General features: G+C 37.8%; 1 protein-coding gene across 3 annotated transcripts in view; it reads left to right on the forward strand.

The window, feature by feature from the left end:
* The window catches only part of Fgf12 (fibroblast growth factor 12), a 533750-nt gene that overhangs the window by 511242 nt on the left and 6341 nt on the right, over positions 1-16167 (forward strand). For all 3 annotated transcript variants that reach the window (XM_019207502.2, XM_010624099.2, XM_010624097.2), the window contains one exon: positions 4554-4752. In XM_019207502.2, coding sequence (XP_019063047.1) covers positions 4554-4752 — 199 coding nt within the window. The remainder of the gene's footprint in view (positions 1-4553; positions 4753-16167) is intronic.

Consider the following 16167-nt stretch of genomic DNA (forward strand, 5'->3'; position numbering starts at 1 on the left):
AAATACTCCTTTTACTGTTGAGTCTGCTTTCACTGTGTGCACTGGATCAAGGTGGTCTAGGATTCTATCAGCTGTGTCTCCAAGTTTGCCTGTGTGCACTGAGCATTAGATTCATTGTCATTCCTAGGGCTCATTTTATGTATTTTGAACTCCTGAATATGTGCGATTACTCAGGTCTCTGCCAAAAACTTTAGATGACTTCCAAAAATGTCTGTGTATGTGTGACTGGTTCTAGCTACAGCTGTGGCATAGGTTTCGGGATGCTGGAGCAGATATAAACAAGTGTGACAAAAGCGCAGCATGAACTGTCTTATTATATGATTAATTATAAGTTTCTTGCTGCACCCAGAAAACTTCTGAATGATAATTTGAGGGTTTCATGGATTCTAAAGTATTTAATGTGCTTCCATCGGTATTAACACATTTTCCTTAAAATGACTCATTTATATCCCCAAAAATGTGGAAGTCAGGCCTGTAGTCACTTTCTTAAAGTCTCATAGCTAATGTGTATAGAGTCAGAAACAAAATTTTGCTATTCCAATGCTAGGACTCTCATTTCTCATCAAACAGAAGGAATGATAGTAGCAAATAGTATAAATTCTTTGATGCCCAGGTTTATATTGAAATTAAAATTGCAAGGATATTGCAAAGGCTGCACCCGGGTCTCTATCCAAGCTGTCCCAGTGACCTTCGGGTTTTCCCCACAGTCAAGACTGCCTGTGCTCACAAAATTGTCGCCACTACGTTCCTGCCATGCTTTTGTATGACGTGTCTCCCCCTAGTTAGGTAGGAACCGTTGGATTCGTATTTGACTCTTTGTGTAGTTCCTTGGGACAGTATTAACTGGTGTGCTTGCACCTGACTTTTCTGTTCTCATGAAGATCTTGAGGTTGTTTATGGGGTCTTCCAGTGCTAATTCAAGACCCAGCCTCTACTTAATGCTATTGCTGGTTTAGGCCCCAGGACCTCAGTCCCTGTACAATATCCGGGGCTCTTCCTGTTCCTAGGAGGGGGCATTGAACCATTGTGAAACTAAATGGGAACACGGGAGTTCATTACTTATTAAAAGAAGGTGTTGTTTTCCTTGTGTGTAAATGACAGCCTAGTAATTATACTGGGCCGATGTGGTCTTTATGACAATGAATAAAGCTTGCTCAAATCAACATTGGCATCAAAAGCAGCTTGGCAGTTTAGTAGGAAACAAAGTGTGGCTCTGGAAAAAATTCTAAACCAGCAGCCAGGAGTCCATTTTAGGAGCAAAGGATCTGATCTGCCTCTGATTTTTAAAGACACTAGGAGCAATTACTTCATTATCACATGCATTAGTTACTTAATTTATAAATGGCAGCAAATTCACCTATCCCTAAGCAGCAATATATATATATATATTTGAACATATATATGCATGTTTCCGTGGTATGTTCTTATAACTGTAAGTTGCATGTCTTTTTATATAACTGATAATATATATTTATATGCAATTCCTTGTCCAACATATTTTTCCAATTCCTAGTATAAAGTCTGAAATTTTATACCTAGAATTTATTCCTTGAATGTTGAAGAGTCCCTTTGCCTCTAGGGATGATATTATGCTTATTAGTATTGGACTGGACCTAGAAATAAACTTTAGCATTATTTTGATCAGTTTGGCTTTAAAAGAAAACTGGGCCAGGGATTTAGCTCTGTGGTGCAGGCACCTGCTTCACAAGCGCAAGGACCCGAGTTTGATTCCCGGTGCCAAAATAAATAAAACAAAACAAAAAGAAAACTAATAAAAATCTCTATCAAAATTGAAGCATTTCCTAAGTCTTCTGAAGTATAGTCCTACATGAGAATCAGCTCCAAATTACCTTACTCATACTTGGTTTGGATACGTAAAGTATACCCCACACCCCTAAGGTCTTTTGTTGAAAGTATGTTCCCAGGGTGGCAATACTGGGAAGTGGGGTGCCCTTTAAGAGGTGTGGCTCAGTGGGAGGTCTTTAGGTCAGATGGGGCCACGCCCTCAGAAGGGACCGGAGACCTACACCTGTCTGGTTTCCTGTAGTGAGGCGTCATATCCTTCTCTAACCTCTCGCATCCCGCCATCCACCATGGAGTCATCACCAGAGCCAGGCCTGTGCTGGTCAGATTGTCAGCCTCTAAAACTGTGAGCTAAATAAGCCTATTTTCTTTATAAAGTTATGATGCCCCAGGCATTTCATTCTAGCAATGCAGAACAGAATAGTGCATAGCATAAAGTGAATCACTGTATGGTACAGTTTTATGAACTGCATTCCCTTTGTCCCTCTCCTTGGCAATAACTGAACTTTGTCCTCACAAATGGAGTTGAAGCCTCACTACAGCTCCTCTCCCATCACAGTGGGTAATTATTCAGCTCAGTGCGGCAGGACAAGGAATGTGCAAAGCTTCCGTTCTCTCCCCTCATTTCTCTAGTTACTTTGTTTCTCTGATTCCTTTGGATTGATATTTAATTCACATGCCATAAAATTCATTTAAAAGTATGTGCTTCAATGGTTTTTAATATATTCAGAGACTCCTACACATCTCACAACTCTCTGATCTCAGTACATTTTCTTCTCCCCAGGAAAATAAAAAGCCATTTCCCATTTACCCCAACAGACTTTGACATCTACTACTTTCCAGTTTGGATGCGCTTGTTTCAGACCTTTTGTGTAAGCAGAATCGAATAACACGTGGCCTTCATGTGTGTTCTTTTCCATTTACCTTACTGCTCCAAGGCTCATCCTGTCACATGAATCGATGCTTGATTCTCTCTCATGGGAGAATAATATTGCATTATATAGATATATCATATTTTTCTTGTCAGTTAATAGACATTTTGTTCTTGTCTACATTATGAGTAGCATGTTATGGATATTCATGTAAAAGTCTTTACGTGGATGTGTATTTTCATTTCTCTTGCGTGCATATCTAGGAGTCATGGTGTTGGGTCACATGGGAACTGTTTAACCTTTTGAGGAACTGCCAGTCTACTTTTCACAGCTGCTGTGTCTTTCTACAGTGTGTGAGAGCTTCAGTATCTCCTCTTCCTCATCAACACTTTTTACTGGCTTTGTAGTTAATTGCAGTCATAATGGCAGGTGTGAATGCTATTGTATAGTTGTTTATTTCTTTGGCTCTTAACCCAGTCAGGTCACATAAAAATGAGGACTCTGGGAGATCAAAGTTTTAGCTTCCCTATAAAATAATATTAATGCCTTGTAGGAACTGTCATTTTTCTAATATCTCTAAGGGCCTTTCTACTTCCACTCTCAGTCTCATTTTTTTTGGTCAATAATGTTATAACATAAGATCAATCATAAGGACTTTTTAAATCAGGGGCAGTGCTTACCAGTCTTCTGTCTATGCATTTCTTAGCACTCTACAAATGAAGATAAGGAATGTGTGTGGCAGTATCACCTTTGAGAATTAGTTTCATCTTAATCTCCACGAACTCAACATTAGCTCACCTCCACGTGTAAAGGCATTAGGTTGTGAAGGCATCACACTGAATTCTCCCAGTACACAACACAGAAAGGCACAGGACCACTGTATGCTTGGGTTAAGATTTTTATCTAGGTGGAGCTGAAGAAGATATTATCACATTTTTCTACTGCTTTTCTCAGAAAGGAAAAGATTTTTTTTTCCTTTCCACAAAATGCATTTCGTTCATTTGACATGTTAAGGTATGATCTTATTTTATTGATTATAAATCTATAAATAAGGCACTAAACAAGATCTGGGAAGAATAAACGAGCAGTTTTAACTTGAGAAGCAGTGATTATAAAGCAATAAATATGAATTCTGGCACTGACTTGATTTTTCTTTTCCACGTATCTTTGAATTAATCATACAACCTTTTGGTTGTCTCACTTAGCAAATGACGGAGCTGAAGGAGAGGATCTTAAGGTTTCCTCTTGTACTGAAACTCGTTCTCTGCTACATCAAGGATTTTTCAGTATAATGGCAGGTTTTTTATCTACTGCTTACTCCTCGTATTTATAGATGAGAGTTTGATCATTTAGTAAACATATATTAAAGAAGCTAAAAAGAAATCCACTCACACTAGGCAAATCAGAAGCATACTGGTGACTTGACGAAATGAGCTTTGACTTTGTGACAGATTTCTGCACGTATAGAGCGGCCATTTCAAAAACATCGGGTGTGGCTGTTTGCTGAGGTGGCATTTGGTTCAATTCCCAGGTATAAACCCTAGTGCCTTACTCACATGCTAAGGGCCACTGAAATGATGCATCGGCAACTACTACTTCCACTTAAAAAATATGCTGGTGTCAGATTTTGGACTTAGGCACTATTTTCAGTGATTGCTGCCCGAAGAATGACTCGTGTCTGTGATGTGCGAGCAGTTGTTTTCACTAGAATAAAGACTTTTTAGAAAGGAAATATTATTTCTTGATTTTGTGCAATGAATGAGTCTTTGTAAAACATCCCGATTTTAGATTTTTAGATATAAGCATTTGCTGATTCAGTTTTAAATCTCTCTCTCTCTCTCTCTCTCTCTCTCTCTCTCTCTAACTTTGTTCCTGCAGGATGTTTTCACCCCAGAATGCAAATTTAAGGAATCTGTCTTTGAGAACTACTACGTGATCTATTCTTCCACGTTGTATCGCCAGCAAGAGTCAGGCCGAGCGTGGTTTCTAGGACTCAATAAAGAAGGTCAAATTATGAAGGGCAACCGAGTGAAGAAAACCAAGCCTTCCTCACATTTTGTACCAAAACCTATTGAAGGTATGAAATCAGTTGCTTGTCTTCTCATCTGTGGAGCTGTGGACCATGATCTGTGTGCTCACCCAGTTCTGCTCCTTTCCCCTTGCTCTGGGGGATTCGCCTGGAGCGCCACTGATTAAAACAAAGGTTCAGAAGCCTTGATAGTACCTGTTCCTATTAAAAGTAATTCCAAAAGATAGTGCTGCTACGAAATCTTGGCACTTCAGAAACATTTGCCTTAATATGGAAGCTAGAAAATTCCTAAAAGCGGAAAAATAGTTTTAGTTCCCATTCAATGCAATTTCCTGCTTTGTTGGATATAATAATTTAATTTGTTGAGTACAATAATTTAATATCAACATCAACAATATCATTTCAGTGGCTGATAGTTTGCAAAGGCTTTTAGAAATACATTTATATACAGTACCAATCTCTACATCTCTGAACCTATCTAATCAACATATTATATCAATTTTTCTTTGTATTTCTTTAGGAAAGAAAATAGTATAGTATTTTCTGTGATCCATAAATATTCATAGCATTACAATGTATCCTTTTCAATTGAGCCTCCCTTAATTATTTTATAGAGTGTTGCATTTTTTTAAATTGTGCCCTGAAATAAACCCGTTTTTGTCAACTATGCTATTTCCTCACAATTCCTTTAAATTAGAGGACAGTAGTCCGACTGTGTAGCCCCGTTTACTGAATTCAGTGATGTAAAGGCTAAATAATTAATGTAAAGGCTAAATAATAATTAATGAGTGTTGATCAATTGTATTTTCTTCTTCTCTGAAAGTAGTGTTGCAGTCACTGAAAACAATGGCCTAACCTCCTTACCCGAGGAAATGAAAAACTTCAGGAATTACATTGTGTCCCTGTGACTTAGGCGCGCTATTTTCTGAACAGCTCACAAGATGTGGTCAAACACCCATTGTGCACAACGCCTGCTGCACAGGGTATCTCCTGCGCAGGGCTGCAAAGTCAGCAAAATTCAAAGCACTGGGAGCAATGCGACATACAAAGCTCTTGGCCCCTCTCTCACCTATCCTTAGAGGTGTCTCTTTTGCCACACGAAGCGAACTTTTCTTTTAGTGATACATCTTCATTATCCTGGGCACCTTGCTGTCTGTCCACAATTTCCATTTGCATTGCGCAAAAAATACCAATTAACCCTTGTGAACATTGAATTCAAAGTGATTACTTTTATGACAGCCTCCTTGACTTTCTTCAAGAATAATTAAGCAGCTTGTCTTTTTGTCAATGTATACATTTCAGGACCATAGAAATGATGATACCGTGTTAAAATTGCCTATAAACAATTGCCCAATGATTTTCCAGGTAGTTGTACTTTATATCACTCACTTTCTACCAATACAAAAGATACGCCAGGTTCTGTCATGTGTTCTACTTTTCATGAGTCCTTCCTTCTGCTCGGATCCCCCGCTGTTCTTTTGTATCTCTTTTAGATTTTTGTTATGCGCACATGTTTGCAGAACAGAATGATTATGCTCCTTTTATGATGTCGGAACATACACACAGAACGCATCTTAATTCCTTTTACCTTCCCTCGTCCTCCTCTCCACCCCACATTAACTCATCTCTTGATCCTTTTCCCCTTTGCAAAAGATGTCTCTCTGTTTCCTATTCTCTCTCTTTTGTTTTGCTCTTTATTTAATTTTGGGCTTTTCTTATGAGATAGTGTTTAAACTAGGGTGTGATTTATTTTACTTAATGTTAGGATCTCAGGTGCATCCATTTTTGTCCAAGTAACAAGTTTAGCCCTCTTTATGGCAGAGTAGTACTCCATTGCATATAAATACCACACTACTATTGTTACTACTCTTGCTCATCTTACTACTTCTGTATACAACTTATTAGTTTTGCATTTGTTCGGCGGATTGCATACGTTATCCTGTAAAACCTGACAACGTCTGTACGCTATCATCCTTATTTTATAACTGAAGGGAGTAATATGTAAAGCAACTAAGCAACCTGTTCAAGGTCACAGGGCTAGTAAAGCACATGTATGAGATCGTAATCCCGGAAACTTGCTGTTTATGCCTGTGTAGATAACACTACTCTCCATAGCCTTTCAATCTAAGGTGAGCAATGCCAATACTCAGAAAAGGCAGGGCTAGCGACGCAGAGATAGTGCATATGACATGAGCTGAGTACTCAGCTGGCCCTAAACCAGGCAGAATTAAGACAGGATATGATGTGGAAAATGCATATTGGGAGAAGAGCAGATAGGACAGTTAATGAAATGCCGGGCTTAAACTGGGCACGAGAGGATTAAGTACACATCACTTTTTTTCTGATGGATTCCAGTAGGCATCATTTCCTAATCTGTGAAAGACCTTAGGTCAGATGATTCTAGCAATGACATTCTCTGGCAGTCCGCCTAAGCACTTTATTATAAAACCATCTTCCTTCATGCAGCCTAGCACAGGATTTATGTATGAAAATAATCAAAATCTGTCTCTCTATTAAATTATCAAATTAATAAAGCACAGTTTCTTAGAAACTGTTGCCAAAAGAGTGATGGGTAATTTATTTATTGGTTTATTATCTTGAGCTACAATGATAGGCATTCCAGCCATAACTCCTGTAATCAAAGAAAGACTTTGATAGCATTCTTTGTGTAAGTCAAATATGAAGCATATAATTGGAAGCTGATTACAGAAAAAAAAATTAAAAATAGTAGCTCCGTAAGAGTTTAGTCATGTTGCTATACTACTTAACCAAAGATTTTTTTGACTTCCACTTTTAATAATTTATTTTATAAAAAATAAAACAATTTCATAACAAAATAAGAGAATGTCAATAGATAAGGCAATGTGTAAAGCTATCTTCAAAGTAGTTTCTTAGACTGCAAGACATAAATTTAAAAAGATTTTCTCTTACAAAGAAGAAACAAATAATAGCATAAGAATGTTTGGTTATTTTATTTTTCACTCTTCTTGGGTTGCTTTGGTGTTTGGAGACAGGGTCTCACTATGTAGTCCAGGCTGGCCTTGAACTCATGGAGATCCTGCTGCCTCAGCCCCCAAGTGCTGGGATTAAAGGTGTGTGTCAGCATGCCCAGCTTTTATTTTTCACTTTTAAAGAAATTTTTGTAAGTCTGTAAACCTCCTCCTAGTACCATTACCATCTCAACACAGTCCAGGGGTGTGCAATAAATGAGCTGGTTCTTTGTGAAGGAGATTAATTCCTCCGTGAAGGAAAAGCCAAAATAAAGTTTTGGAGTTGCTTTTGGGTTTTGTTTGTTTTTCAGATATCTCTGTCCTTACCCGGTCCTTCTGACAATTTCATTTTGAATGTCAAGATTCCCCAAATTTAGCTCTAGTAGCATGAGGATCATTAAGTCCTACACAGATAAGATGATAATAATTATCCCTTGTCTGTTTTCCATGACTCCCTCACCCCATCTGGTGTGCAGAGAACGGGTGGTGATAATGAAGGCTGCAGGGGCCTCTTTCAGACAGTTAGAGAGACTTGATATTTAAGCCCATTACTCTGTACGTTGTACATCAGCCTCGGCTCATATGGGTCCCTCCCCTGGGTTCTGAGACAACAGCATGGGCTTCATGATTCCCAGCTTTGCCCTTTTGGACCATTGTTCACCCAACAGACAAGCGACTCCCCCTGATTTAAATTGTCTTGCTGGAGGCCTCCCCTTTTAGCATCCGATACAGCAGCCAAACCCTCTCTGACAGACAAGATGTAGTCTCCTCCTTTAATTCTCCCTCCTCCTTCAAGAAGCTCATTATTCAGCTCTTGCAGGTGGTTGATTATTCAGAATCAAGTTCCTGCTCACTGTGGGCGGGGGGGATGGTGTGCACCTTCCAAAGACTGAAGCTTCCAGAGCTGAGTTTCAGAGAACAAAAGTAATTTTCAAAGTAAAATCAGTATTTATCGATTGAGATTCAAAAACATTCAAGTTAGAATGCAGGAAATATTAGCCGATTGTCACCAATGATTGTAGTGGTGAGAGAGGTCTAACACATGTACACACACACACACACACACACACACACACACACAAGTCACTTCTATAGGGCAGTTACAGGTTATTCTAGAACTAGTGAAGTTTGATTTAGCCCCACCAAAACAGATCCCTTTTTTCCAAACTTCTGTCTTTATCCAGGATGTCCTTAACAGCTACCTACTCTCATACAAAAACTCTAAAGTGAGATGATTTATTAAGTGTGGATATGACATAAAAATCTACAGGTGTAAGAAACTGTTCAAGTGATTCCAGTGGACATCAAACTTGAGAATGTGCTCCGAATGAAATGTAGGGTTTCTGAGCTTCGTCAAGGCTGGCCGTAGACAAAAATACTCAAATTAATGCTGTCCCTGTATGGCTTTACACCTAATATAGTAAATTATGTCTCTGAAACTAAAGAATTAAACATATTAAATATGTTACATTTTTAAACATATCTGACTATTATTATGGTACATATGTTTTAGTGCTGTGTTAAATTGCTTTATGGAAGTGGTAGACATAATATCAGTTATTTCACTTAAGTAATTGTCAAGAAAGAGTAACTGAATAAATACTAAGTAACTAAGAATAAAGAAATTATAGGAGGTGTGACTGAATTACATGATATATGTTTAAGTGAATTTACTACAATAAAAGACGCCTTGGCATTAGTCTCCCTCAGAATTATACCCCTTGCTTCAAACACACTTAGCCCATCATTCTGGCCAGTTCTTGAGCGGTTCTCCAAGTCCTTTCCTTGAGCGTCTTTACAAGATCAGATCAAAACCTCAGAAAACCCTGCTGGCAAGTGCCACCCATCAAAGGACAGGCTTGTAAAGACATCACTCCGTGTCCTTACCTACCTTATTCACTGCAGCTGGCGCCAGATGACTTGTGGCTCCCCCCGAGTCAAAATGGCCATGAAGGCTAAATGTTTTAAATCAGTTCAGGGCATCAGGCATCCACGATAATGCAACTAAAGACAAGAAAGGATTTCCAGAACTGCTTCAGAAAGTGGCAAGAATGGAGAAAAAAATAAGAACCAAGATAGATTATGTAAAGGTATAAATTTCCAATGGTGAATGTCATTATAGTGTATACCTAAAATGTAGCAATAAAATTCATTTAAAAAGTGAAATGAGGGGAAGTAATTTGAGGGAGAGTAATGACAATGAACCTTTTACTGCAATATTTTTTTAAAGTTAAAAATTAACCATGTTGGGGATGTAGCTCAGTGGTGTTGCATCTGTCTGCCTGGAAAATGTGAGTTCCTGAGTTCAATGCTTGGTACCAGAAGAAAAAAGCAAGCCAAAAACACCAGAAATACACATAAAATTTAGGGCCTGGGGATTTAGCTCAGTGGTTCCACTGCTTGTCTCGCAAGTGCAAGGTCCCAAGTTTGATCCCCAGTACTACTACTACTACTACTACTAATATGTCTTGGACTGTGTCCCATATATCAACATAATGGCAATGACTTGCCAAGAAATTTTGAGTAAGCAATTTATGTTCTTCAACTTCAGTCATTTCTGAAGATTAAGTCAATTGTAACTTCCATCTGCTTCACAGAAATAAAGTGAAGATTAGAAAATTGCACGAAAGTTCTATTTTTCAGGATAATTTTGTTGGATCAAATACAAATGCCTTTTCATTTTTTCTTTGCAAAAATGAGCATCGTTCTCCTATTTTACGTATTGGAGACATGCTGTGAGGTGTGGCATTAAATGAGGAAGAAAAGGCAGTGAAAACTGAATTTGGAGGGAAACAATCCCTTCAATGATTATTTTTTAAGGCACCAAAGAGAAGATCAAATTAAGTGTCCTTATGCTTTAAAACTCCAATCGGGAGCATAGTATTTGCAATTTTTTTTGGGGGGGGGTATTTATATTTCAATTATCTTGTCAAAGTACTAAATGGTTTGTAGCCCAAAGTTCTCTTTTGGGCCCAACCATACTAAAATATAGATACAGAAAGATGGAGATAAAAGCACCTTTAATGCTTCTGATTGTGTTACAGAAAAAAAAAAAATCTGCAGCTGTCTCTGTCCTTTGAATTTTGTATCTTGGCTGACTTGCGAAATCTCCTTCATTCAAAGTAACTTTGTATTGATTTTTTCATTTAATCTCTAATCAAAATCTCCTACCTCTTCCTCACACAAGCTTCATTTATATCTGTCTCCCTCTCCTACACAAAAGTAGTGCTTCTGCTCTCTTTCTAAGTGAAGATCTAGATCTTTTCTGCCCACAGTGCCTCTTAACTCTGCAGTGAAAGCTTACAGTATATTGGGCACATTCCTATGGGACAGTGCTTCCATACCAGAATTTAAAATTCTCCTACAGTTCCAAAGGGATTGCGTGTGACATTCATTAAGGGACGAAACTGCTTCATGTTAATTGCTGATGCCCTTCCATGATCTGCTATTAAGACAATTAGATATCTTTAGTGGTACATTAACTAACAGAGCAATCTAACCTTTCCTTTTCCTGGAAATTACAGAGTGCCAAGGAAAATTTGATTAAGTTGCTAGTAATAAAAATATTAATCATATTTCATTCTTCTTTCATCCAGACTGATAGAGAATGAGGGCTTTGCATAGCGTGTAATTTATGAGTTTCATCTGAAACAGAAATTGTAGCACCAGAAATTACAGTGACCGTGCATACAGATTGTCCAGTTCTTCACTGTGGAGCAAAACAGACTATCAGACATTTGCACCTAGTTTTCCTCATTGCTAGCAGAACTGGCAGTTTTTAGATAAGCTGCCAATACTCCCACATGTAAAGGTGGTGATTATAGTAAGTCTACCACTTTATATTCCACTTTTCACTGCCCACTGTTATCTTCATCCTGTTTCCTTCTCTAAAGGATCATTTTGTACCACCAGAACCTTTAGAATATGCACAGTAATGTTTATTACCGAATTTAAACACAAAGAGAGAGACTTTAAAAGAGGTCAACGAACTTATTCAGATCCATATAGCTAGAATGAGGCAAACTATGACTAGAGCTATTATCTTTGAACAGCAGATTTTGTGGTTCCACCCAGGAATGTGAGATATGTGTGTGCGCGTGTAAGGACAGGTATGTGTATTGTGTAAATGGGATTTGATTTATCATTCCATAATTCTATTCAGTTTATTGTTTTCATTGTTTTTGTTTTGTTTTCTTGTGAATTAGATTCTGCAGAGCCGAGATATGGGCAAGTCCGTCATTTTAAAAAGCAACCCTGGGTGATTTTCATGTAAGAAGTAAATGCATCAGCCCCACAGATTGCACAGCATAGTCACCTGAAGAATTGTTAAACAAAAGAACAAACCCTTGAATCTATAGTCCCAAGTGTTTGCATTTATTAATGTCCTAGGTGCTGCTATCACCGCTGTCACTCAGGGCGTGACATTTTAGAAACACTTACATTAGGGAAACGTTGGGAACAATGATCGTCGCAATCTCTTTTGTTTCCTAGGCTTTGAACTGTACCCTTTATGCCTGTGGAAAAAGTAAAAGAAATGTGGTTAACTTTCCTGATTTACTTTCTTTCCCAGTGATCATTCTTGTGTCTGTGAGGATGGGGCAAATTATTTATTTTTTCCAACTACCACTATACTAGCAGATCTTGATAAAAAGATGACCTACCACAAATTAATCTTTGCTCCAGTCTTTCATAATCGGTCATATCGTCTATATCCTGGTATGTTTTAGGATTCCTGGCACAAGTTTAGGGCTTTAGAGAAAGTAAAGACTTGATGACATTAAAATGTAAAAGAAAATTCAGCTTTACCCCAAGCATAGGCTTCTGCATTAGGCAACCTAGCATAATCGATAGGAATATTCATTTAGAAAATAACTGTGAAATAATTATGGAGTATTTTGTTCCAACTAATGGGGATTCGGTGATATTCATTTTTCTAACTTCCTTCCATTCATGTCTAAAAGGCATCAACAGACAAGTAAACTTCTTAAGATATCACTAGATATTAGTTCTGATAAAAATACATATGGGCTATTTTATATAAGGCCATCAAGTTAAGTCATTTTGGGAAGATGATAGAATTACAGGAAGATGAACAGGGATCAAAACAAATTTTAGTAGAAAACATGTACAGACGTGGGAGAAGCTTTTTCTGGTAAAATTACTAACGTTTTAAAAGGTGCTCATATAATTCAGGCATAGCTCATTATCAACTAGTGTGTCTGTAAAGAACTGATTAAATGGAAGGTGGCAGAAAATGAAATTAGAAGTGTAGGCAAAGGCCACATAAAATGAGACCTTTTAGAAATCTGAAGTACTTGGGATTTTATGGTCAAAGGATTGGGAAGTCATTATAGATTTGGAACCAGATTATGAGGGTATCGGCAGGATCTTAGGTGAGATGATGCAGCTTGGACTGCAGGATTTTATTACTGGAGACAGAAAGGGTGACTGTGAATTGATGTTGAAGTTAGACCTGACCTAGCATACTAAGAGATGCGGTTAGATAACGGCTGTTCGATAAAGGCAGAAATCAATGGTGACTCAGTTTTGGAGCATGAGCAGCTGGGTAAATGATGATGGGACTTATGAAAATAAGAAAGAATAGAAGTGGAATTGCTTTTATTTCTTGCTGTGGAGTGGCAAAAGGAACGTATTAATGCATTGTAGGTAGGAGATATTGATCAGAAGTCCAAGTAGGAATGGGACAGAGGCACTTATGTGTACAATTTCATACATCTCGACTTATCAGTTGCCCATAAGTGATATTTGAAATTCAGATATCTGCTCCGGCACTCCTGACAGTTGGTGCTAATTCTTCCCTCAATCTGAGGAAAGACGGGGGTGCTATTATTCAACGTGCAAGGAAGGAAGAGAGATACAGAGTAATTCACTTGGGGAAAGTGGGAGAGGGAATTGGTGAGGAAATGCAGCAGAATTCCAGAAAGTGCTGCGTCCGCATGAAGTTCAGGGTCAAACTTTTGATGAAAGTCCAGTTCACAGATTTTCATCTTTCTACTGACACATTTGACACTAGCTCTGACTTTAGGGCAGGGAAATGATGAAGTTCTGTATGAATGCACTACTTTGAACAGTCTGCCTTCTTTGCTTCTCAGTTTGCTCAATTGCAAAAGAGAGCAATAAAAATATCTTCCTTTGCAGGTTATTTAAAAATCATTAGTGTATTAAATATGTAGGCACAGGAAATAGTCACCAATATCAGCTATTACTAGAGAATGACACCTACTATTTAGCACTGCAGAACCCCCAGAACAGTACCTGTCTGCTTCATAAAAAACAGCAACCCCTGATATGTTATTTTTTTGTATTTTTGAGAAAATCACTATTTTCCTGTTTGCCAAAAGAAAATTATGACAAATACAATAAAATAAGTATTAAATGTTAAGAGTTTAAACAAGGAACCTGACCTAATGCAATGGCCAAGAAAACCTGCAAATTCGGATAACCACATATGCAATGCCAGCATCAGTAAAAGAAATATAATAGAAAAGTATTCAATGAAAAGCCTTCCCCAGAAAAACTTATGCGTATTTTTACAAGGAGAAGTTACAGTATTTCTTTTAGATTTCAAAGCCCAGATGTATATCTTTATTTCTCCTAAGTGCATTCTTGTTTGTTTAAAAATAAAACAATGCAAATAGAGTCACAGATTTTATAACTTATGGTCCTGTTGTGAGCAAGTGTAGCAGCTTTAATTGTGCCACAAGAGCTGCAGAATGTTTTGTAGATATATATGTGGTTTATTCTTGGACAGCTGTGCAAATGGAAGTTTTCACCACACCAAATCACTGGGAGATTAGTGCCTGCCATGCAAGGCTGCTGTGATCGCATTCCGGAGTTACACAGGGGAATCTCAGCCTTGCTACCCCAATGCGAGCTGGGTATTAGACACCTGTGCTTGTCCTTGCATTGAAAATGAGGACAAATACTCTCTCATTAGATCTCTCCACCTCATTTTACTTAGAGAGCTGGATTGAATCCTTGTGCAGCAGTCTACTATGGATCCACAAAAGTAAAAGTTATGGCTGGAAAAAAACATCAAGAAAAGAAAGAGAAAGAAACACCAAGAAAGTGAAGAGGAGAGTGATGGGAGGAGGAACAAAGAGAAATTGAAATGTAAATCAGAATAGAGGAAAAAATAGGGAAAAAAGAAGCGAGATAAGAGTTTGCTAGATTTGAAGAAATGACACTATGTCAAACAAAAATGCTTTCTCTCAAAATATTATCTTCTTTCACTATTTATCCAAAATTAATTATGAGAAAATATGTTGTAGGAACACTAATACTTTATTGTAAAAAATTGCTATGGAATTAAAATAGAGCAAATATTTCTTTTTCCAAATATTTGTACCTGACAAGTAAACAGAAAGAAGAGAAGCAGCTCGGTCAAGGACAGCCTAAAAGAGCCAAGTGACAGGGACTTCCATTTTTTAGTCATTCAGATATGATAACCCCAGACACCGAATATCTTAGATGTTTGGGTATAGACATTTTGTTAGCAAGATAGTGTACAATAGAATCAGAAAGAAACATGGATAGAGAATCAGTTTCATAGCAGGTACTACTTATCAAATCATACCTGCTAAATGCAAAATCTCTATGTCAAGCTTAGTGTAGTGCCCTGAACCAGATGTGGTTCATTACTAATATCCTAAGTTGCATAAATCCAAGGACTATTAAGTCCTTGTATCAAGTTGTCATATGGGAGTGGCAATGAATCTGAATTCCCGCAAAACAGGACCGGGAAGCTAGGAAGATACGATAATTTTGGTTTGTTGGTTGGCTTGGTTCCATTTTCATTCCATCTCCAGTCTAGAAATTACTCCTCATCACCAGGCATGGTGGAACGTTGCTGCCCCAGCATTCCAGAGGCTGAGGCAGGATGACCCCTGAGTTCAAGCTCAGAACTGAAAAATAATTGCTCTCCATCAAAGAAGAATAATTTTGCTTTCATACCCGAAATGATCAAGCGTGCACAACAGAAAGGGCAGAAGAAAAACATTCAAGAAAAAAAAAAGATATTTAATAAAACCCCAGAGCTTCCTAAAACAAAATATATCTATTTCTTTTGAAACAATAGTTAAGAGGAACATAAAAGAGATGATAATGCCTTTCCCTTAAATATCATAGCAATTTGAACTGCAAATCAAGAGATTGAAGCACTTACTGGTTAAGAAGTTCCTGAGTTTTAGAAAGAAAAAAATATCAGCTTGTGTGGCAGTATATACATCTAATTCCAGCACTGTGTGAAAAAGTAAGATATAGCTCAGTGTGATGGTTCTGGATTCAATCAATACTCAGTATGAGAGAGAGAGAGAGAGATATACATAGAGACACAGAGAGACAGAGACAAAGAGACAGAGTCACACAGACAGAGATAGAGATAGAGAATCTAGCAAAAAATTGGAAAAATTCAGAGCCATAAGAGAGGAGCTATGTGTGTTTTTCTTTTTTT

Source organism: Fukomys damarensis, unplaced genomic scaffold, assembly GCF_012274545.1.
Source record: "Fukomys damarensis isolate Sample0158 unplaced genomic scaffold, DMR_v1.0_HiC HiC_scaffold_12, whole genome shotgun sequence".
In the NCBI taxonomy this organism is placed as follows: domain Eukaryota; kingdom Metazoa; phylum Chordata; class Mammalia; order Rodentia; family Bathyergidae; genus Fukomys; species Fukomys damarensis.